Here is a 23701-nt window from a genome sequence, read left to right on the forward strand (position 1 = left end):
CAAAGATAATAGAAAAATATTTTCCATTGATGAGATCAGAGCCACGTCATATATGATCAATCCTGAACAGAGATTATAACACCATAGTTTAATCAATGGGCCCCACGATGACGTAGTTGCTGTGCGCCACGTGTACCGTCCATGTGGGACCCTCTTACCCACGAAGCACTTATTCGAACCCGACACGACCGGGACCTACTCGATTTCGATCAATCGCGGCCCTAATGGCATCGATGTAAATATTCGCCCCCGGTGCCGGTTTCTTGTTACCCTTTGGTAAGGATGTCGTCCGGGGTTTAAGCATCGCTCTTCCTCTCCCGTTGTCGAATCCCTCAATCTCACCCCTGCTCGATCATCTTCACCGAAAAATTACCCCTAGATCATCTTCTCCCACCCCCTTCCTCACTCGGAAGCCTCTGCCCATGGATGTCTCCACCGTTTCGATCCTCAGAAGCACCAACTTTTTCTGTAGGTTCTCCCCCTTCAGGCCCAAATCCGCCTCATCAACCCCGTCCACGAAGCACTCCTCGAGGAAGGGCACCGTCTCCTCCATTAATTTTCTAAAATCCCCGTCTTGGAGAGGTTCGTCCAGTGCCAGGAGCAGCGGCGGCAGAGTTCTGCAAGTTTCGGCACGGTTCCGGGGACCATTGAGACGGCGGAACACACTGAGAGAGAAACTCCTGACTTCTACCGTCGAGCAGGTGCGTAGAGTTCCTCAAACCCTAGATCCTGTTCTTGATTTGGAGCTGTCCGAGGATTTCAGTGGCGAGTTAGAAGATCTTAGGACGGATGTGGATGCCGATAGACGGAACGAAATTGTCGAAGCTGTTGGCTCTGGGAGTGGGGATTCGTCAGAAAAGAAATCGGTTTTATGGGATAAATTGGAGAGCTGGGTTGATCAGTACAAGGCGGATTCAGAGTTCTGGGGAGTTGGTACTGGTCCTATATTCATGATTTACCAAAATTCTGATAGGAAGATTGTGCGGGTGTTGGTGAATGAGGGCGAGATCATCAAAAGGAACCAAATCCGAGAATCCTCTCTCGAGGAGGTGGAAGGAGCTACGGATGTGAATGCTAAGATCTTTCGTGCTAAGCTCATTGCTAAAATGATAGAGGGTGGTGAATATGCACTTCCAAGAAATAGCTCAGTGGTTAAGTTTGTTGTCGAGGGAAAGAAATTGTCTTTTGTTGATGGTATCCATTCTATCTCTCTTCGGGCTCAGCCATTTCTGAAGATGTTCCCTCGGATGGGCTTCGTGTTGTTTTGTAGTTGCTGCATTCTCTGGGCCATTGCAAAATTGTTTGTGCAAAATGATAAGGTGGAATTGTCTAGACAAGAGGCTAAGATGCTGAGGAGGAAGATAAAACTGAGGATGGAGAGGGAGAAGATGGAGAAGGGCACTGTCAAAGTTATTGATGATGCACATGAATTTCCTGTCAGTAGTAGGCCACAATTGGATATAAATGAACTGAGGAAGAGCATCGTACAAGCCAAAGCATCAACAGACAAATCATTTATAACAGATTCATCCAGTCACTTAAATGTAACAACTCAAAGTTTTGATGATAAAGTGAGGGAAATTAGAGAAATGGCAAGAAAGGTACGGGAACAAGAGCGGCAGGATAGTTCCAATAATGAAACTTCTAAGAAAACAGAAACAGATCCCATATCATGGGCTAAGAATAAGGAAAGCGCTGTTGATAAGAACAATACCGTTTTAGAAACTGAGGCCACAGGTGATAAATCAGATCTTGATATAACATCTTTGAGTGATTCACTTACTCGCCAAGAGGAGGACATGGAGTTTCATGTGGATGGAGAGAACAAGGAAATGTTTGGAAAGAGTACTACAGAGCATTTTAATAAAACTCCATGTCAAGAGTTATTAAACTCTCTCCAAGATAATGGAAATAACATGGATGTTGAGGGCCACCATGAAAAGGAAGTAACAAGATCTTCAAGTGGGGCACACTCAACTGGTGTCGATACAGAAACTGTCTTGAATTATGATTCCATCAGCAGAGGTGATATATTGAGAAATGGAGGAAACTTAGGAAACAATGACTTGGACAGTTCCATCATGGAAGAGAGAATAACTGGTAGCAGTTCATCTGATGTTTCCAGTAGAAGCACTTTTAGAGTCAAGCCGATAATAATTACATCAGTTGATGAAGCTCGGGAATACCTAGCACAAAGACATGGTATGCTATCTGACACTATACAGTCAGACCAGGAAGTGCAAGTTACAGAGCAATCAGCAGGCATAAATGCGTGGAGCCATTATAATGATGACAAAACTATGGAAAGCATAAGTCCGAGAAACATCAAGGACTTGTCTGCATCTGAAACCTCAGACAAGTTGCAGGATAAGACATTTTCTAGGGAGCTGTATGGTGATGAATTTGCTTCTGCCTCTCTCCTGAAAAGACCAAGTAGTGATGACTTTTCCATTACTGAATTATATGTGGATGATGCCGTCGATAATAAGCTAACTGTGGATATGCAGAACTCTGAAATGCAAGAAGAGAAAAATCTTGATGTTCCGTCTGATAGTCATGACCAATTATTTGTGACTCAGAATAGTGTTAATGGTACTTGTGACCTTTCTGATTCAGACACTAGTACCAAGTTGAACTCAAATGAGGTGTTGCTTGAAGTTGTAAATAAAATTGATTTGCAAACTGATTCTTGTGCTCCAAAAATGAAAAACCTGAGTGAAAAACGAGAGGATGCACATGATCAAAGGGATGAATGCACTTCCAATACTTCTGATAACCAAGTAGAACTAGAAACCCATCTTACCAGTAGTTCTGATGGTGTAAAATCTTTGATTGTAGATCCACTAAAAGATGATGAATTAAGTCAATCTCAAGAAGCAGACATTTTGAAAGATGACAACAAATTATGTGAAGAGCTTCAAGGACTCCAAGGAAAAACTGACAGTTGGAATGTTTCAAAGAGGAAAAATAGTTATGTCAATGCTGGCTCAGGTGAAACTGCAGAAAATACAATGGTGGGAACTTCTGAGATGGATCATGATAATGATACTTTGTCAGATTTTGACACTTCCCTGGAATCCATGACAGAAGAACAGGATAGCCTTGATATCAGGTCCAATGTATCTGGAGAATTAGAAACGTCAAAGTCAAATGCTAATGTTTTTGATGGTGCTACCAAAAAGCACAAAGAGAATAGTATTTTAGGGTCTCCAACAAACTCTCCATGTGATTCGGGTGAAGTTGGCCGCCTTAGTAACAGAAAACAACTAAATGCTGGAAAGAGTTGGGTTGAAGAGAATTTTCAAGAGTTTGATCCAGTGATTACTAAAATTGCAGTTGGCTTCAAAGAAAATTACATGGCAGCAAAAGAGAAGATCCAACAGCAGCCTAGTTTGAACACCGACATAAGTGAACTCAGGTTGATGGAAGGCGATGATGAACTTGAATGGATGAATGATGAAAGACTGCAGAAAATTGTATTTCAAGTTCGAGAAAATGAATTGACAGGCAGGGATCCTTTTTATTTAATCGATGCTGATGATAAGCTTGCCTTCTTCGAGGGACTAGAAAAAAAGGCTGAGAAGATTAGTGGAAATCTTTTGCGCCTTCATGAATGGGTTCACTCCAGAATTGAAAATCTTGACTATGGAGCAGGTACTTATTATTATCCATTCTGTTGTAACTCCAGGTGCTACAATACACACTTCATCAAAGATACAATTTGAATGGATAGCACAATATCATGGTGTATCATTTATTGCCAATTTGACATGAATGCTCTTCTATATTAAAATGTCTGTGGTTGACCAACAGAAACGTGTTCCTTATTAAGCAACTAAGTAGGTACATTATTTTGTGCAAATATTCTCAATTTGTTTATCTGTTCATTATTATTATTATTTTACTTCAAACAGATGGCATCAGTGTAAATGATCCACTGGAAAAAATAATTCCCCGCTGGAAAGGCCCTCCTATCGATAAAGATCCAGAATTTCTTAAACATCAGAAGCCAATGTTTTCTGAAGAGGTCAAAGAAAACAGTCTTCAAGAAACAGATGGGTTTCCAAATTCTAAAGGTGTTTCCCCATACTCTCCAGATAATGGAATCAGAAAGATGTCTCTTGACGCATCATCTGTGAAACCAAAGACACTGATCGAGAGTAGTGATGGTACTAGCAGAGTGGGAAAAAAGAAAGGAACGGAACAATGGCAACATACCAAGAAATGGTCTCAAGGTTTCCTAGAAGTTTATAATGCAGAGGAGGATCCCGAGATTAAATCCATTATGAGAGAGATGGGAAAGGATTTAGACAGATGGATCACTGAGAAAGAGACAAAGGATGTGGCTGATTTAATGACAAAAATACCCAAAAGAAAACGGAGATACCTTGAGAAGAAATTGGAGAAGCTTAAAAGAGAAGTTCAAATGTTTGGTACACCAGCAGTTGTCAGCAAATACAAAGAATACACAGATGAAAAAGAAGAAGATTACCTTTGGTGGTTAGATCTTCCTTTCGTTCTGGTAGTTGACCTGTCTTCATTTTGTTTCATATAATTCACTAGATTTTCCATGTTTATTATGTTCCAAAGTCTTAACTCCTATCTCATTTTGCTTTGTTTAACCATCTTTGCCTGCTTTTTCTCATGCTTTTTTTTTTCACTATAATTGTCTACAGTGCATAGAATTATACACAATTGAAGAAGGTACTCCAAAAGTGGGGTTTTATTCACTTGAAATGGCTGCTGACCTTGAATTGGATCCAAAACAATATCATGTGATTGCTTTTGAGGATCCAGGAGATTCTAAGAACTTCTGCTACATTCTACAGTCTCACATGGATATTCTTGGAAGTGGCAAAGCTTTCGTCGTCGCTAGACCTCCAAAGGTGACTGTGTTTTTGGTGATGTTGTGTTTTTAAACGTTATTCCTTCATTTGTTCTGCTATGCAGTTCAATTTAGAAATATGTTGTGCATCCTTTTCCTTATGATTCAAAATGATGATACTTGTGTTCACACTGGTGCTGACAGTCCCTTACTCCCTTCATGTGCATACTCATGTGGGGGCCCATATGGGCCTTTTGTGCACATTTCAAAACATCATGAAAGTGACATCTTCACACTTCCTCTGTGTCTTATTTTGGTGTGGAGAACCTTGTGGTGGTGCAGGCTAGCCCCGAGTCTTGCAAATTAGTGAGAAATTAGATCTTAAATGCTTGCATCCTCGGTATGTCTTTTTTGAGACTTGGGACAAGGACAAGTTTGACATACCGAGGATGCAAGCATTTAAGATCTAATTTCTCACTAATTTGCAAGACTCGGGGCTAGCCTGCACCACCACAAGGTTCTCCAAGCACAAGTAGAATCTGACAGGAGAATCTGATTCTACTTGAGAAATTAGATCTTAAATGCTTGCATCTTCTTTATATATATAACTTGCTGATTACTGCTAAACAATTTTCAAATTTCTTCATCTGCCTATCTTCCTTGCTTCTGTCTATAGGCCACTGGACTTAACTAGTTCCTGGTTATGAGCACTGAAGCACTTTTAGGTACCCCACTAGCAGTGAACTGGCCATCTCATTATTCTCTTATTTTGCTACCATATGAAGTATCTTTAACACTCTTTGCATGGCAGTGCTATTCTTTCTAGTGATACCTCATAATCCTTGTTTTCCCTTTTGCATGGAGGTTTTGATGCCACTTATATCTAGAATGGTCTCAAATACATTGCAGGATGCTTTTAGGGAAGCCAAAGCCAATGGGTTTTATGTTACTGTTATCAGGACAGGACTGGTCAAACTCAATGTTGACCAGACATTAGAAGAAGTGGAAGAAGAAATAACAGAGCTTGGAAGCAAGATGTACCATGATAAGATCATGAGTGATCGATCATTTGATGTGAACACATTAATGAAGGGTGTTATCGCTGCTGACAAATCCACCAATAGGTATTCCCATTGGCAATTTATGCTTACTATAATTCTTTTTAGCGTAAAGACTTGTATGGCCACAAAGTACAAGCTTACAAACATGCACATGACATTTTGAAGATATGTCAAACTTGTGCTTGTCCTTTTGTCCCATAAGCTTTGGTAATTTTTTGCTTTGATAGAACTTGTTTCTCTTTATCATACAGAAGGCCAAGACAGAAGCATATGAAGTCTACAAAGCCTGCCAAATCCTAAAGATATGATCGGAAGTCACAAGCGGGCACCAAGTTTGTTGTCCTTAGAATGTTTTTGCTCCATGAAATCCATGTGGAAGACCGTCATGGATAATTCTTGAAGGTAAGATCCATAACTTCAAGAATAATTTGTCCTTAATGTACACAACTTATGATCATCTGTCCATGTGTGATTAAGCTAAACAAATTTGTCACTGCAATCTTGTATCTTTAATGCTTTAAAATTTACAAAAAGAAAAAGTAGGGACTGACAATTTTAATCTATGCACACAATTCGTTCTTTTGCATGCTGTCTTCAAACTATTTGAAAAATCACCTATTTGACTTGAAAGTTCTACATTATGCCCTGAACAAAATTTTCGTCTGAACCGATGAGACAAATTAGACTTTAATTTTGACGGCCTATCTATTCATTGTGTTAATCCTGGGAGTGAAAAATGTGGTTCCATGCTTATAGGGTCGTCTGTTGGTAAAGGTAAACCATGGTAAGATTGTTTATTTGTTTGTTCTGAGTGGCCGGAATAGGATATCGGGTCACATATATGCAACTGTATATACCAATCTGAATTGACTGAAGTCTCATGCATTAAGCCATCTTTTTAAGCTGTTTATTTCCTTGTTAATCATTATCTCTGATCTCTCTCTTGATTAATTCCGAATAGACAAAACAACTAACTGTCCCTCTTCTTGACACATTTGTTCATTTCTTTGTTAATCTTTATCTGTGTGATTACTGTCTGGATCAATTCTGAAGAGACAAAAGCACCTGTGTCCCTCTTCTTGTATTCAATCTTAAACTGGAAGCAGAGCTTTCTGAAATCTCTCTCGTTTATGTTCCGTAGGTTGCCTTGAGACAAGGAACGAGAAGGCTCAACCCAAAGAACTCATGGTCTTTCCTACTGTACTTACTTTATCTTCCTATGCTAATTTCTTTCTTTAATTCTTCATATCTTGCAAAGTTATGTATGTTGTCTTTTGTTGGTAGTTCAAAAGAAGAGAGTTTTGTCATTGTATTATTATACAAGTGTAGGAGGAGGTTATCAATCAATGATGTATTGTTCCACTTTCTCCCTATTTAATAATAATTAAGGACCTTTTTAAGCATTATTTTTTAATTAATTGTCTAACTCGAAGTCTTCCTATTAAATCATTAAAAGTCAAATAAAATTCTCTCCTCTTATTAATAATTTAAACCCATTGCCTAAATCACTCTCTCTACCTAACACCCCCAAGTCCCTAATTAATAGTATTGATTAATGTATTTAGTCAATGTTTAAAATTCAATAATTACGGCAAAATCTAATATCTTATCAATTTTAGTCCATTAATTACGTTTTCCACTATAATTTTCAACAATTTGAGTAATTAAACCATTAATAAGCTTCGTGTAACTTATTTACCAAATATACTAACTGATCGCAAGAAATTAAATCATATATATTAGCTAAGATGCAATATTTTGTGATCTCAGATTTGTCTGGAAATAGTTGTGTAGAAGCATGCGAACTATTTAAGTGGATCCGTACGGACTAGAGGAGGCGGCGGAAACCGCCAGAGGTGACGGCCGTTAGATTGCCTCCCCCCTTCCCCCACAGGGGTAGCATTGCGCTGCTCTCCGCCCTCCGTTGGATAGTACTGGCGCGTCCCTAAGGGTTCCGGTCGCCCAGCGGCCGCCAGGGACGGCGACAAGGAGGCCTTCGCGAAGAAGCCGCGGCGCTGGCACGCTGAGATGCCCTCGCTGACGCGGACGACGACTTCTTCCTATTCCCCGTCGAGGAGATCGTCCAGTACCCGCTGCCGGGCTACGTCGCCCCCTCCTCCATCAGCTTCAGCCTCGATGGGCGCCTGAGCTCGTACTACTTCAGCCCTGACGGCACCGTCCACCGAAAAGTCTTCGCCTTTGACGTCGCTTCGCGGTGGGAGGAGCTGGTCTTCAGCCCGCCCGACGGAGGGGGCCTTGATGAGAGCAATCTCTCGGCGGAGGAGAAGCTGAGGAGGGAGAGGGCATTGGGAGTCACGCGTTACGAGTGGAGAGCGAGGTCTCCGTCTCTTCTTGCTTCCCTCCTGGGAAGCCCCTCATCATGGTGCCCTTGCCCGCTGGGGTCTGTGCTCTGCTCTATTTCTTGATTTGGGTGTTTACTCTTCGGGTCGACTGAGGTACCGAATTCGATTTCTTTTGGCTGGATGACTTTTGGTTTGTGTCATCATGCTTCCTTTATCGCAAGTTATAATGCTGTGTACTGCGATTTCAACTGATCTTGAAGTTTCTTGACTAAATGATATACAAAGTGATGATGTCCTCTCTGTCAACAGGTCTATTTCCAGGAAGTATGTGGTTCAGAGCCGGAGCTTAAGCTGCCGTCCTGTCCTGGTTCGCCAATCACTGTCCCGCATCTGTCATCAGACGGAAGCATGCTTGCGGATGTCAAAGATGATGAGCTTCATGTCTTGAGTTTGTCACAGGGGAAGCCTAAGCAGCTAACTATTGGTGCAAGAACAAGTGGAAAGGTGAGATATATGTTGCTCGTTTGAAAAATGTACTTTGAATTGATGACTTATAGGTTTTTTCTTCTGTCTGGTACTATCAAAATTTATGATCTGTTTTGATCTCACTAATTTGTGCAAACATAGTAGAATTTGTGTAGATATTCATGAAAGTACATCTTTGAATGATGTACGTCAGATACGGTATATAGTTCGTAAAATGAACTGAGATGATAAAGAATTATTTTTAGAACATTCTCTTATTAGCCATAACCATCAAGCATCGAGAGTTAATGTTTTGCAATGTTCAGATGTAGGAATAGGAAGCAGCGAAGGTGGTTGTCTTGTTGTACTTTTCGAATGTTCTCTTATAATGTCTCAGTTGAATATTAATCTGATTATCTTATAGACAACAAACATATTTTTACATCCTATAGTCAGCATCTGGTGGCTGCCTCAGCCTGGATCATCATATTTGCGCATTTATTCTGTATGCATCTTCGCTTCCTTCTAGTAAAGAACTTATTGTATCTATGAACATTTTAGTGATGTATTTTTATGTACAGTATCTGACACGTCTGACCTGTTTTCTGTTTCCAGACTCATGGCCTTGCTGAATACATTGTGCAGGTTTTAACTTTCTCCTTCTCTCTCTGTAACTATATATATTATTGGATTCTAGTGCATTGTAAATTTTCTTATCTATTTTCTTATTCCTTTTGGCTGCAGGAAGAGATGGATAGGAAGACCGGATTCTGGTGGTCTCCTGATGGCAAATATCTGGCATTTGCTGAAGTTGATTCAGCTGAGATACCTCTTTTCAGAATTATGCATAAGAGAAAAAGTTTAGTTGGCTCAAATGCACAAGAAGACCATGCATACCCATCTGCTGGAGCAGCTAATGTGAAAGTTCGACTTGGAGTTGTTCCTGTCGTTGGAGGAGAAGTTACTTGGATGGACCTTATTGTGGAGCAGATGATGAAGTCAGTGGGGATGCAGAGTATCTAGCTAGAGACAATTGGATGCCTGATAATTCTCTTACGACTCAGTTCTTGATAGATACCATTCCAAATTGAAGATTCTTAACTTTGATAGTCAGAATGGACAGAAGGAAGTCTTGTACTTAGAAGAGCAGGTGATATGGATAAATTTGCATGATTGCTTCACACCTCTAGACAAAGGAGTGAATAGTTTGTCTGGTGGTTTCATTTGGGCATGAAAAGACTGGTTTTGGACATCTCTACCTTCATGACAAGAGTGGAGTTTCTTAGGAGTTAGGACCTCTTACCCACAGGGTAATTGGATGGTTGATCAAATTTATGGTGTAAATGAAAATGCAGGATTGCTCTACCTCACTGGGACCATGGACGGGCCTTTAGAATCTAACTTATACTGTATGAAGCTTTTTCCAGATTGGAACCTTACCTTGCAACCACCAAAGAGGTTGACTTATGGAAGGGGAAGACATGCAGGAACTTTTGATCATCATATGCAGACATTTGTTGTTGTCCATGATTCTCTGAACTCTCTACCTAGAGTATTGCTTTGTTCTTTACATGATCAAAGTATAATAACACCTCTATATGAGCAGCCTCTTACCATTCCACGGTTTGGAAAGCTACAACTTACCAGAGATTGTGCAAATATCTGCAAAAGATGGTACACTTTTATATGGGGCTCTATACAAGCCTGATGCAAGAAAATTTGGGCCGCCTCCATATAAAACATTAATCAGTGTTTATGGTGGTCCAAGTCTCCATCTAGTAGTTGATTCATGGATAAATACAGTTGACATGAGAGCTCAATGCCTACAGAGTAAGGGAATCTTAGTATGGAAGGTGATATCTCTGCTTGATAATATCTATCAGTTTTGGTCAGGTTTACAAACTGTAGTATGCTCTACATGCTCTGTCGAATGGCTATCAACATTTACTTGTGACTGTTTTAAATTAGCATATATAGTATTGCGATAACAACAAGATATACATACTTTTTTTTAACATGTTTATAAGTTTTACATCCAACTCTGGTACAAATTGTAATTCTAAAAAGTACTGAATTTTTTATTTATCATTTGATAGTTTCAATTTTATAAACATCATCTCCAATATAACTTGCTGGCTTTGGTAGTTGGATCTTGGCTTACATAACTTGATTCTGTAGTATCGTTCAAACTAACAGAGTTCTTTCATGAGTATAAGGCAAATTTTTGGTAACTTTTAATACCCTTAGAGATATGTTTTGTTGTGCTGTGCTCATAAACATATGTTTTTTGGTTGAATAAATAATTTAATAGTATAATTAACTCATAGGTTCCTTTTAATACCCTTAGAGATAGATAGTAGTTTAATCTCCGCCAATACACTGTTCAAAATCTGCATATCTTTACCTGGATCCCCACCCTGACTCATGATTATTAGTTTATTACTGCATCTTCCAGCTGGAGCAAAGCTTTCTTTTCTGTTGGCAGCTAGATACAAGAGGGACTGCAAGGCAAGGATTGGAGTTTGAGGGCCATATGAAGCACAGCTTCGGTCGCATAGATGCAGAAGATTAACTCATTGGTGCAGAGTGGCTTGTAAGGCAAGGGATTGCCAAAGCGGGTCACATTGGTCGAAGCTATATGGAGCACAGCTTCGGTCGCGTAGATGCAGAAGCTCAACTCACTGGTGCAGAGTGGCTTGTAAGGCAAGGGCTTGCCAAAGCGGGTCACATTGGTCTATGTGGTTGGAGCTATGGCGGCCTTCTTTCGGCAATGAGCCTGGCAAGATTTCCTGACACGTTCAGCTGTGTAGTCTCAGGTGCCCCGATGACTTCATGGGACGGATATGATACATTCGACACTGAAAAGTACATTGGCTTGTCTAAAGAAAATCCTGACGCCTACGAGTATGGGTCGATCATGCACCATGTGCACAAAATCAGAGGGAAGCTGCTGCTTGTTCATGGAATGATAGGTGAGAATTGTGCACTTAAGGCACACAGCAAGACTTGTCAACTCGCTCATTGCAGCTGGCAAGTCAAATGAGCTTCTGCTTTTTCCAGATGAAAGGCACATGCCTCATTGACATTGGAGATGTCTATATGGAGGAAAGAATTTCGGAATTTATAGAGAGAAACTTATGAATGGAGCTGTATTTTTCCCTCATCCGTCGTTGATCAGATGCTCGCTTTAGTTTTGTCTCCAGAACAGTCGGGTGGCACATCACAAACCTTTTCAGTTTTTCTCTAATAAAAGGAGAACTGGGATCATTTGTAGGGTACAAGTCCTTTGGACAATTATGTGAGGTTTGAGCTAGTCTTTTGTTGTTCTTTTAGTTCATGCACAAAATGTTTGTGGTCGAGGTTTGTTTTCCGGAGGAAATACAAGACAAGTGAACTTTCCTTCTGGTTTTGTGATACCTGTTGAGATTGGGTACTCCTAAGAGTGAAGTGAGAAGGTAGTAGTTCGATTCATTCTACTAATATTTGGGTTTCTCTCCGAATAGAATCTTGGATAAGGCATTGTAATTGGTATATGGATTCACTGTTGCTAACAGCATATATGAATAAAATCGTCTATTTCACTGTGTAAAATGTCTTTGGAATCATTATGGATTCGTTTCCCTTTGAGCTAAAAACAATAAGCTTTTCTCAAACTTGACATTGACTCGTATGTTAATGCTGCTTTCCACCATCTGCCCCTATACATTACACTGTTGCTTCCCACCGACACCCACACGATAACTCCCCCCTCCACTGCGTAGAAAAGAGAAGATACAAGTGGATGGAAATGGACCACAGGAGCACCATCAGAGCCCACATCACTATTGTACCAATCAAGTCTCCGGCGAATTTTTGAAAAAAAAAAACTCATAATCTTGATTTTTCTTTTTTTTGGGTAGAACACATGAAGTTTTAATAATTTTTACAGAGCTTTTTTTTTATAATTATTTTACTCCTATCAATCATCATCGTTCATTGTGCCTCTGCCCATCGATTCCCCCCCTCTGTCCAATGCTTATCAACCTCGTCTAGAGCACCCGTGGAAGGGCCTATCATAGTTCGTAACCCTCACGCGAGTGCTTGTTGTCCCTCTTTTGTTTTGTAACCCTTGTGCGTGGGTTAACAACTTACTTTCGTTATGCATGAGGTTATCCCTTTCGCCTATCCTCCTTTTTCGTGCACGAGATTATCCCTTTTATTATAATTGTTATCGTAAATAACTTTTTTAGCCATGACCTCGGGGTCGACGCGGCTGGTTCAGGGGTCCGAATGGCTGGGATCAGGCGTAGCTCCTCTCGGGATCTTATGACGACCGATTGCGGGGGGCTTAGCTGGAAAGTTCCGCGACGCTGGGTAGGGTCAACTCCGGTCGAATACCAGCACACAGGTCGGGTCGGTGATTCGGCCCGACCCCTCCGACGATCAAGTCATTGATTGAGAGAGGAGTTTTTGGGTGAAGTGGTTTCCCCCCCTTCGTTTGGGGCCCGGGAGTATTTATAGGTGAGTTTGATGTTATATGATGTGCCATCCTGCCGGGGCAGGGCCGTACCTCTGATGGCGCCTGTCGTCGTCGTGGGCGTTGCGTGGAAGGCCGAGCTACCGCAGGGTATAGCGAGCCTCAGTCGACGCCTTCCCCTCCCTCGGCCGGTCATGTGGGGTCAGACGATGAGGTTGTCTGGGTACGGTGAGTGAGGGTGCACATTATGTTGGTGTTAATGCTCGCCCCCTGGGGCAGTGTGCTGTCCAGGGGTGGCTGACGTCGTGGCGTATTACGTCAAATCCGGTGTGTTACGTCAAATCTGTTTTTACCCCTATCATATTCCCCCCCCGAAAGGAGCTATGCATCGGTTTTTGCGTGCAGGGGGTCTGATGCATGGCTTCTGACTTCTGGTGGGCTGGCCACGCGGATCCGAGGGGCACGACGTGGGTGGGCCGGCCGAGCAGAGTTGGACTCGGGGGTCATGAAGTCGATGAGGGCCGAGGAGCACAGCGCAAGCGGGCTGGCCGCGCAGGTGTGGTCTCGGGTGGCGTGCAACCGGGGGCCGAGGAGCACAATGTAGGTGGGCTGGCCGCGCAGGTGTGTCTTGGGAGGCACGAAGCCGAAGAACCGGAGCACGACGTAGGCGGGCTGGCCGCATAGGTGTGGTCTTGGACAACATGGAGCCGAGGAGAACGATGCAAGCGGGTTGGCTGCGCAGGTGTGTCTCGGGTCATGGGGCCGAAGAGCACAACTCAGTCGGGAAGCCGAGCAAAGGTCGTGGTCTCGGACAACGTGCGACCGAGGAGCACGATGCAGGCGAGCAGGCCGCACAGACGTGGTCTCGGGCAACGTGTAACCGAGGAGCACGACGCAGGCGAGCTGGCCACGCAGGTGTGGTCTCGGGCAACATGGAGCCAAGGAGCACGATGCAGGAGAGCTAGCCGTGCAGGTGTGTCTCGGGTCATGGGGCCGAGGAGCACGACGCAGGTGGGCAGGCCGCGCAGGTGTGGTCTCGGGCAACACGTAGCCTTGGAGCACGGCGCAGGCAGGCTGACCGCGCAGGCGTGGTCCCAAGCAACACGTAACCGAGGAGCACAACTCAATCGGGAAAGCCGAACAGAGGTGAACTCGGGGTCCCTTGACTCAGGCGGATAGGCCGCACTGAGGTGGACTTGGGCAGACTGAGACCGAGGGACACAACTCAGGTGGGCGAGCCGCGCAAAGGTGGACTCGGGCAGTCTACGACCGAGCCGTGCAAATGCAAAAAGAGGGGGGTTACGCCGAAGCTAACCGTGAATCGAGAGGCAGTCAGAAGGGTTACACCGGATAGCGACCGCGGGTGCTTGACAGCTTCCATGGAGCCTGTCGCCCAGAATCGCTCCTCTTCCTTGCGGCTACCCAAGCCTCCGTCGCGATGTACCGGTTAGCCCGCTGGAGCATATCTGGTACTGTGGTGGGGGGTCGCTCCACGAGGGACCAGCAAAACCTGAAAGGTCGTAGGCCTGTGATAAACGCCTGCACCAACAGAGAGGGATGAGCGTCCAGCCACCCCCGGATTTGTGTTGTAAAACGATTCACAAAATGGGAGAGGGGCTCGTCCTCTCTTTGGCTGAGTCCAAGGAGCAGCGCAACGGACGGCTTTGGCCACGCATAGGCTATGAAGTGGAGCTCGAAGTCATTGGCGAGCTGGCCGAAGGAAGTGATCGTTCCGGTCTTCATGCCACTGTACCATGTGCGGGCCAGACCCCTTAGGGTCGTGAGAAATGTCCTGCATATTAAAGCGTCAGAAGTTTCATACAGTGCCAATTGGGCACGGAAAGCGGCGACATGGTCCGCTGGGTCAGTGGAGCCATCGTATGCGTCCAAAGAAGGGAGCCGGAAGTTCGGGGGAACCGCTTGATCTCGTATCTCGGACGCGAACGGAGACCCTCGGTGTGTGTCCACCCCGAGCTCTCCCTCTGAGTTGCGAACTTCCTTCTCTACTTCGTCGAGCCGCTGACTAAGGAAGCATAGCTGGGTTCGCAGGGAGTCCGTTGAATCCGAAGATAATACCTCGAGTTCCGGACGACCGCTCGGGTTTGCCATCACTGGATCCCCGAGTGGGGTCGGTCGGACCCGAGGCGAAGTGGAAGGCTCCGGAAGCGTCATGTGGGCCCGAGCGGGCGGCTCTCGTTGCCGCAGCGGCTGAGTCATATGCGGGGGCGTCGGTTGGGAGACGAGCGGGATGATGGTTTGTACCATACCCGTCAGAGTTCGGATTTGGTGTGCGAGATCGTGAAAGGCCTCGGGTGACACCGACGAAGGGGCGCTCGGAGCGCCCTCGGGCGGAAGCAGATCCGGGTTGTCGAATGAACGCTAGTAGCATTCCGAGGTCATGGGGAGGTCGTCAGCCTGCGGCCCGTCACGCAAGAGACGCACGACCTACGCCCCTGCTAAGAATGATCCCTCAGCAGGGAGTTCGTTGGGATCAGTCTGAGGATCCCTCGACATTCGGGCCCTCCTTCTAGCGCCAATCTGTTATGGTAAATAACTTTTTTAGTTGTGACCTCGGGGTCGACGCAACTGGTTCAGGGGTCCGAATGGCTGGGATCAGGCGTAGCTCCTCTCGGGATCTTGTGGCGGCCGATTGCGGGGGGCTTGGCTGGAAAGTTCCGTGACGCTGGGTAGGGTCAGCTCCGGTCGAATACTTGCACACAGGTCGGGTCGGTGATTCGGCCCGACCCCTCCGACGATCAAGTCAGTGATTGGGAGAGGAGTTTTTGGGTGAAGTGGTGTCCCCCCCTTCGTTTGGGGCCCATGAGTATTTATAGGTGAGTTTGATGTTACCTGATGTGCCATCCTGCCGGGGCAGGGCCGTACCTCTGATGGTGCCTGTCGTCGTCGTGGGCGTTGCGTGGAAGGCTGAGCTGCCGCAGGGTATGACGAGCCTCAGTCGACGCCTTCCCCTACCTTGGCCGGTCGTGCGGGGTCAGACGATGAGGTCGTCTAGGTACGATGAGTGAGGGTGCATATTATATTGGTGTTAATGCTCGTCCCCTAGGGCAGTGTGCCGTCCAAGGGTGGCTGACGTCGTGACGTATTACGTCAAATCCGGTGTGTTACGTCAAATCTGTTTTTACCCCTATCAATAATCGTCGTGCGAAAGGTTTGATTGTCTCTCTGTGCTTATAGTCTCGTTTGAAAGTTAGTCGCTCCCATTTAACAATCTTACGCAAGAGTTAGATTGTCCATTCTTTGTCGTGCGTGAGATTACCCCCTTAGTTGCATCATTCACATGAGGGTTGAATGTCCCTTGGAGCTCTCTCATCGGTTTCTGACAAGAACTATTGTCACAGGCTAGGGCAATAGGTCGAACAATCAGACGTACGTAGGTGGAGGCACGACTAGGATTGAATAAATTTTTTTTTTAATATTATAAGATTAAAACAATTTTTTTCATATAATTAGGGTATACTAAGAAAAAAATTAAAAATTTGAAGCGGTCTATTGACAAAAAAGGGGGCCAAAGTTAAAGATTTTTTTTTGGAAATTCGGCCTTTTAAAGTCTTCCATCGACCTTTTAGCCTCTGGTAGTCGGATTCCTTTCCTCTTCCTTGGCAGCGAAGAACTATTTCAGCCAAGGAAATCATGACAGGTTCTATTTCTGTGAGATCAGGACAACCCGATTCCTGTACCTTCTGTCATCAATTTTGTCGTCCACAGCAATCAGCACCAGACCACGATGAGTTTTGGAAATCGTAGGCTATCATTCCTAAAAACCTTTTGTTGTTCTTAGTTGAGCTGGATACCATGTTCTGTGTAAGCTCAGGTTAGGTCCGCACTGTGGTGGCGACCTAATGAAGCTATTTTCTTCTTCAGTGCGTCATCTTAGTTGACCTGTGATGGAGTAGATGTAGCAAAGGGTATGTATTCCAGGCCGGAGGTGGTGGAACAGGCAACTTTTTGAACAATGTACAGTTCTCGGAAGTCACAGATACATCAAAGAGAATAAAGGCTACAAGGAGTAGGATAGACGAAGGAGAAGGATTGATTGGTCTGGGTGGTGGCCATCTACATGGACAAGCCAGCCAAGAAGGCCACTCCGGTTGGGGGCAGCCACGAGGAGCCGTAGATGAACTGCGCCACCGTGAACTTGCTCGCCTCCGCCGGCAGCTTGATCACCCGGTACCCGGGCCAGGTCACCCTCCTCCCCAGCGCCGCCCCTGGTCCATAGTTCATGTACTCCCCGTAGTACAGTGTGTCCAGGGCGAAGGTGTCGTTCCACTCGAGCCACCCCGCCGGGTGGATGTGGTCCCCCATGTAGGACAGCATGTACACCACCCTCGAGTACAGCTTCCACGGCCGGCCTAGGTAGGTGGCGTAGCTGGCCTTCGCCTGCTCCAGGTCCGCCGCCGCCACCACCCGGCACGCGTGGATGGAGATACCCGTGTTCTGGTTTGGGTCCTTGCGGTTCTGCGCCGTGATCGTGTTCTTCTGGCTGGCCATCGGCCTGCGCGCCCACAGGGTGCAATTCTGCAGCACCACGGCGGCGTTGCCGAATATGAAGTCGACGGTGCCGTAGACGTCGCACTCACGGAAGAACTGGCGCTGCGAGTGCACGTACAGCGTGTCTTGGTACCCGATGATGTTGCAGCGGTACACCGCCGCACGGTCCGCCCCCACCCGGAGCGCCACGGCCTGGTGCTTCTCCGGCCCCGCCCAATTCTGTATCGTGATGTCCCTCATAATAAACCCCGTCCCCGTCGCCGCTGCAAAGAGTTGTCTTCTTCCTCAGTTCGATAGAATTCGATCATGCGAATTCACAGTGAAAGTGGCATACCGAAGGTGGCGGTGTGGAAGGTGGTGAAGTTGTCGTAGACGCTTCGTGATCCGGCTACGATCGTCCGGGTTTTACCGTCGCCGATGAACATGAGGTTCGTCTTCTTTCTGCCAACTTTGATGTTCTCGTCGTACCGGCCGGCCTTGATGTAGATGACGATGCGGCGGCTGCTGTAATCTGGCGCCGCCTTCACGGCGTCCGCGATGGACCTGTAGGTGCCGTTTCCGCCCTTGGACACGACCATATCGGCCTGAATAGTCGCCGCTGATACCTGAAGCAGCCGCCTGTCCTTCTTCCCCATCCACGCCGGGAACTCGTCGTCGTCCTCGATGGCGTTCAGTAGTTTCCTCTTTTTGTTGTGGATGGGAATGCCGGCGAAGTCCTTGTTACGGCCCACGCCGGCGAAGATGGCGAGGCAGTTGCTGACAAGCTCGGTGAGGTCCTTCAGCTGGTTCTCCATGTGCCCTTTGACGTAGAGGTTCTTGACCTGTTGCAGGCCTTCATTACACGTGTCCTGGTTGGTCAGGGCGCCGCTGAGCCAGGTGAGCACGTCGTCGTCGGAGGCGCCCTTGACGCGCGCCTGCGAGGACGGGGACGGCGACGCAGAGGGGAAGATAACGAGGAGCGAGTCAGAGAGCTGGTCGAGGGAGTCATCAAGCAGCTCCATGCAGTCGTCGTAGGCGGCGCGAGCGAGCGTGTCCATGGTGGTGCCGACGATGGCGGAGGCGCCGTAGATCGCGGCTCCCACGCGGTGGAGCGTCATGTTAAGGGAGATGTGCACGAGGTCGCGCTCCCCGGCCTCCACCGCGCCCGGGAAGTCTAGCAGCGAGCTCACGCACAGCGCCGGGTACCGAGTCAGGCTGCAGGCCCTGGCGATGGCCTGGGTCGGCACCCGGCTCGCGGGGGAGACCGACCGGGTCCGGCCGCGGACGAAGAGCGCCACCGAGACGCCGGCGGCTACAAGCAACAGGACAGCGAGGAGGCCGACCCAAAGGAACAGCCGCTTGCGACTCGGCTGCAGATTGGGTGTGTAACGAGTGGAGTCAGACGAGCCGAGTCGGCCATAACCCATCCTTGGAGTCTGCTTTCGAGCGAGAGAGAACAGTTGGGTGAAGGAGAAGAAAGTGGAGCGGAAGTCCAAGTGGGTGCGAGTGAGGTATCTAAGGCAGCAGCAAGAGCGGTCGGTGAGATGTCCATATCCTGCAGCATGAGCTGGCTTCTACTCCGGCATCCTGCTTTCCCTGTGCTAAAGATCCCCATTTGCTTGCATTATCGTACTTTGGATGGTATCAGGTCCTGATAACATATTCCCTTCTGAAAGCAGCAGCCTTTGAGGTGCACTTCACTGCTTCAGCATGTTAGCATTTGTCGAGGTGAATGATCAAAGAAGAAAGAAGAGGTAGAAAACACAGTATGTGTTGCACGATTAGGAGCTAAGGTGGGTGGCGAGACGGGAGCACCAAGTGTTTGTCGAAATGCTCAAACAAGGATGAGGGAGGGACCCACCAATGGAGCATTGCTATATATAAACATAGAATTTTGGGTCTTCACACGAAGGGTTGACCGAGTGACGTGGACGGGGCATATCGGACAGCAAATCCAGCAACAGATGGCCATAGGAATCGGACGCGGGATTACCGTCGTCGGTTGGGATCTATGCTTAGATTAGCCTCAACCGCTCCCGAGCCCCAGCGTCAACGACGAAGGAACGACGCAAGCCCTCAGCAACGGCCACCACCACCACCACCTCCTCTTGAATTAATCCTGCTGCTTCTTCCTCTCCATCTCCATCTCTTCCTCTTCTGCTCCTCTCTCTCTATCTCTACCTCTCTGTGTAATTCCCCTCCTGTTTCTCCACTGGCGCAGGAGGAGAACGAGAACGGCTGATCGATCGGAACAATGGGTTGGTCTCCGGAGAACGCTGCCAATGCATACTTAGATACTCTCAAGCTGGTAATCCTTTTCCTTCTCTTGTTTCTTATACGATGTGCATTTGAATTCAGAGACCAATCCGTTTGCGTATACACAAACAAATGGAAACATCAGCATTCTGTAGGCGACAAGCAATAATCTCTCTGTTCTCCAAAAAACAGCAAATCTTATTTGAGATAGAATCCATTCTTTGTGTGCCCAATAACAAAGCAAGAATTTTGGGCTTGTCATATCCTATTTCTTTGTACTATTCAACATGTTATTGGATTTCATGACACAAGATTTGCTTTTACTTCATCTGAATCTTGTTATTGATGTTTTTAGAATCAATCTAAAGTAGATGAGAACCAACAGAGCACAGTTTTAATTGTTCTCTTATAATCTCATATGACCTGTTTATGGTCTCGTTAGAAATCGAAAAGTTATGATACCATGTTAGAAAAAAAAGTTACCACGTTAGAAATTTCGTAGAAACCAAAACTTTGAGAAGAGAAAAAGGAGATCAGAAAAATCAAAGAAAGACTCTATTAGTTGAAACCTTACGGAATCGTCGCCTCATTGCCTGCCACCTCTCGATTAACTTCGGGTTAATAAGGTCGTAAAGGGTCTTTTTAATAACCATATAGATTAGTAGTTTTGTTGGGGATGGAGGAGCAAAGAAAAAACAGAATACTACGATGCAAGTAAAAAGAATCTTTTCGATTCAAGAAAACTGATTTAATATTTAAAACAAGAGGATTGACATAGAATATTTATAAAATATTCTCAAGTATATTCTTCCTTCTATCTTGCTTCATGAACTACGGTCCTATTTATAGGACCTAGTGGTAACTACTCATATCATCATGTCACCTATGATTGAGGTAATTATTGAAACTATCCTATAACTTTTAGATCAGTTAACTACTTAGATAATTACTATGAATCAATTTTCAATAATTTTTACTCTTAATTAAGCAAAATTCTAATTCAACTTAAACTTTTAATTAAATTTAAATGATATCTGTAGCATTTGCTATGCATCAGAAATAAGCTAAATTCTCAGAGGATTGGTTTGGTTTTGCAGCGTAGTCAGGACCATGGAAGAAGAAACGAAGCTCAGAAATCAGTGGAACCTGAGAGCATCGAGTTCATATCCGCCTTGGCAGCTGGTATGGGTGCCAAGTTGATAGTCCAGGTCTCACCGAAAGCATCCCAATCAACGGTGGCCCTCGCTGCGGCAGCTCGACGAACCGGAGGGAGACTCGTCTGCATACTCCCGGAGGAAGAATCCCTGGCTTCCACCAAGGAGGTCATCGAGGAGTCCGGCCTCAACGACATAGTGGAGTTCAAGGTCGGGGATCCGTACGAGCTACTGCCCGAGTACGAGAACATCGACTTCTCCCTGGTGGATTGCAAGTCCGACTCCTACACCGGCCTGCTCAAGTTGATCGACGTCAACCCGAGGAGTTCGGTGGTGGTGGCCAATCATCTGGAAGGAGGGAAGGAAGGACTTCGTGGTGATGTGCGCGGCTTGAACAAAGGCGCGGTTAGATCCCTGAAGCGTCCGATAGGAGAGGGGATGGAGGTGACGATGATAGGAAAGATCGACGAGGCCGGGACGATGGCCACCAGAGGCAGCCCGGAACCGAAGCGGGCGTCCAGGGGAGGAGGGAGAAGGTGGTGGTCTCGCAAGAAGAGCAAATGGGTGAAGAAGATCGATGAGAGCGGAGAGGAGCACATCTTTAGGCTACCGCAGTCGCTTTAAGACCACCAATACCGCGCGAACTTACTACTATCCTATCTTACGTGCATCATGCAATACTGTGGAACAAACACCTTTGCAAATAGCTGTTGTGGCTTATAAGGTGGAGTGGGTGTGTTTGAGAAGATGATGCTGATGACATGTGTGAGTGGTTGACCTATGTGACTTGTTTGTCATGCCTACCGTCTCCTTCCCTCCATGGAACAACTTGGATGGGAGGAGAAAGGAACAACATGAATCGGTTCAGTTGCTATGGTGAACAGAGGAAGGCCAGGATTTTGAGGAACCATGGCTGAGGCACAAAGACTTTGGCATCAAGTTCAGCTGTCAGGCTGGTTGTTCTTCTTATGTGTTTATGATTGAGATGCATGTAAATCAAGTGAAATGAGTGTAATATATTAACAATTTGTTCATAGTAACTATATTATCTATCTCTAGTATAGCTTGTCATGGATCTATCACTCTGAATCATGGCTTGGATGGATCAATCATTGGCTGTTCCAGCTTTGGTTATTATGTTCTGAGTTGAATCCATCCTTCCATTCTCAAACCCCATCGATGTGCTATATGTTTGGATGAGGAGAAGCATGTTATCGATTCAGCCTAAACGTTCAGCATATGTTCAACTCTAACAGGAACAATCGAAGCCTAAATGTTCTCCGAGGAAGTCTTTTACAGGATCGGAAATCAAATACTATCACCACAGATTATAAGCTATCTATAATTGACAGAATGACAATCGAGACAGAAGAAAATTGGTGATTTTATTGGAAAATATTCTCGTGTCGACTATACAGCTAATCTCTTAATGTGAATGTGTCGAGTATATGTAATATATGGAGTCTTTGCACTCCACAACCATGACGATGTCACTGTGGAAGCCCGTGATGGCTCATCCACACTAGTATGCGTGCCGCCTCCCGTTCATCGGCACCATCGCCATGGCTCAGGCTCACTAGCGCGGCTGCTACCTCCATCTCTTCATCGCTGAGCGCATGCGGTAGACCGTCGGAAACGCTGCCTCCTGCGTTTCCAGATTCGTCGGCCAAGGCGCATTCTCGATCGTCCTCCTCCTCCTCCTCCTCTTCGGGCTTTGCATTGTTTATTATGGCCATCCTGAGCTCGCCGGCTTCGTTGGCTATGCCGTCGCCGCTCCCTCTCCGCCCCACTCGGTACGCCCAGAGATCAAGAAAGTGGCCCGTTTGAATCCCGTTGTCGTCCACCAGATTCGTGTAGTCGGGTCCCATGATGCGGTAGGTCTTGATGGATGGGATGAACTTGAGGATGAGGTTGTACTCCCTCCCCGCCCCGTCGAGAATCTTGATCGGGAGGCCGCTCTTCTCCGTCGTCCGCGTCTTCTCCGCGGCGGTCATCATGCCTTGGAGCATTGGCTTGTTGACTTGATTTACGGGCAGGAGGAGCCGATGCTGCTGCCTCTCGATGTCGCTCTGGGCGATCCTCTTCCGCATAACGCAAACAGGGTCATTGACCCGAGCTTCCATCGGCAACGACGTCACATGACGTGGTTGTCGGCGTTGTTCGTCGACGACGGTGGAGGAAGTGCTCGTGCTCTTGCTCACGCTGGGGCCGCAGCCATCGGCGATCGTGGCCGCCCCAGTCCTCTGGCGCTTAGCGGTTCTTGAACCGCGCTCCTCCTCCTCCTCGGCCGCTTCATCGTATAGCTTCGAGATGCCTTCCACTTTGCCGTTGACTTTCCAGATGATTCTCTTGATGCCTAGCTTCTTCAATGTCATCTCGTCGCTCGTCTTCTCTCCGCCTCCTCCGCCATCAACCCTCATCCGCTTGGCCTTCTTCCTGCCCTCGCTCCCGTCTTCCTTGCGCGCCCTCTTCGTCATCTGGTCGTTGCCCCACTCTCCACAGGTTCTTGGAGGCTATCTCTAGACGACGGGAGGAGCAGAGGCTAAGAAGAGACTGGGCTGGAGCGGCGTTAGAAGCAGAACGAGAACAAATGAGCCCTGCCGCTCTGAGAGAGAGATATATAGGATGAGGTTGGCTTCCTAGTACGACTCGTTTTCCAAAAAAGATCCGACTTAGATTATTCCGAACCGAGT

General features: G+C 46.3%; 3 protein-coding genes and 1 pseudogene across 6 annotated transcripts; 3 read left to right on the forward strand and 1 right to left on the reverse strand.

The window, feature by feature from the left end:
- Positions 1–264: 264 nt before the first annotated feature.
- On the forward strand, positions 265–8338 carry LOC135641023 (uncharacterized). 4 transcript variants are annotated; one of them, XM_065156010.1, is made up of 7 exons: positions 265–3654; positions 3915–4522; positions 4677–4886; positions 5735–5949; positions 6138–6288; positions 7028–7086; positions 7657–8338. In XM_065156010.1, the coding sequence occupies exons 1-5, from the start codon at positions 423–425 to the stop codon at positions 6184–6186; spliced, it is 4314 nt and encodes a 1437-aa protein (XP_065012082.1). In that variant the 5' UTR covers positions 265–422; the 3' UTR covers positions 6187–6288; positions 7028–7086; positions 7657–8338. The 4 variants fall into 4 exon arrangements, with proteins under 4 accessions (XP_065012082.1, XP_065012083.1, XP_065012084.1 ...); XM_065156011.1 differs by having other exon boundaries at positions 7028–7074; XM_065156012.1 differs by lacking the exon at positions 7028–7086.
- Positions 6633–11364, forward strand: LOC103988396 (uncharacterized; annotated as a pseudogene).
- A 5693-nt stretch (positions 11365–17057) lies between these two features.
- LOC135641704 (probable pectinesterase/pectinesterase inhibitor 34) lies at positions 17058–19025 on the reverse strand. Its single transcript, XM_065157345.1, has 2 exons — positions 17954–19025; positions 17058–17882 (listed from the first exon to the last, which is right to left on the reverse strand). Exons 1-2 carry the CDS (start codon positions 19023–19025, stop codon positions 17185–17187), a joined length of 1770 nt encoding a protein of 589 aa, XP_065013417.1. The 3' UTR covers positions 17058–17184.
- On the forward strand, positions 18945–22079 carry LOC103987764 (uncharacterized). The gene is made up of 2 exons (XM_009406158.3): positions 18945–19906; positions 20952–22079. The coding sequence occupies exons 1-2, from the start codon at positions 19853–19855 to the stop codon at positions 21630–21632; spliced, it is 735 nt and encodes a 244-aa protein (XP_009404433.1). The 5' UTR covers positions 18945–19852; the 3' UTR covers positions 21633–22079.
- The last annotated feature ends 1622 nt before the right edge of the window (positions 22080–23701 follow it).

This window comes from Musa acuminata, chromosome BXJ3-6 (genome assembly GCF_036884655.1).
Source record: "Musa acuminata AAA Group cultivar baxijiao chromosome BXJ3-6, Cavendish_Baxijiao_AAA, whole genome shotgun sequence".
Taxonomy (NCBI): Eukaryota; Viridiplantae; Streptophyta; class Magnoliopsida; order Zingiberales; family Musaceae; genus Musa; species Musa acuminata.

Excerpts from the sequence above, each read along its gene's own strand:
- LOC135641023 (XM_065156010.1), top strand. The coding sequence starts at position 423 with ATGGATGTCTCCACCGTTTCGATCCTCAGAAGCACCAACTTTTTCTGT. Across the intron at positions 4,523-4,676 it reads TAGATCTTCCTTTCGTTCTG|TGCATAGAATTATACACAAT; the intron begins GTAGTTGACCTG and ends AATTGTCTACAG. Across the intron at positions 5,950-6,137 it reads GCTGACAAATCCACCAATAG|AAGGCCAAGACAGAAGCATA; the intron begins GTATTCCCATTG and ends TTTATCATACAG.
- LOC103987764 (XM_009406158.3), top strand. The coding sequence starts at position 19,853 with ATGGGTTGGTCTCCGGAGAACGCTGCCAATGCATACTTAGATACTCTC. Across the intron at positions 19,907-20,951 it reads ACTTAGATACTCTCAAGCTG|CGTAGTCAGGACCATGGAAG; the intron begins GTAATCCTTTTC and ends TTGGTTTTGCAG.
- LOC135641704 (XM_065157345.1), bottom strand. The coding sequence starts at position 19,025 with ATGGGTTATGGCCGACTCGGCTCGTCTGACTCCACTCGTTACACACCC. Across the intron at positions 17,883-17,953 it reads CTTCCACACCGCCACCTTCG|CGGCGACGGGGACGGGGTTT; the intron begins GTATGCCACTTT and ends AACTCTTTGCAG.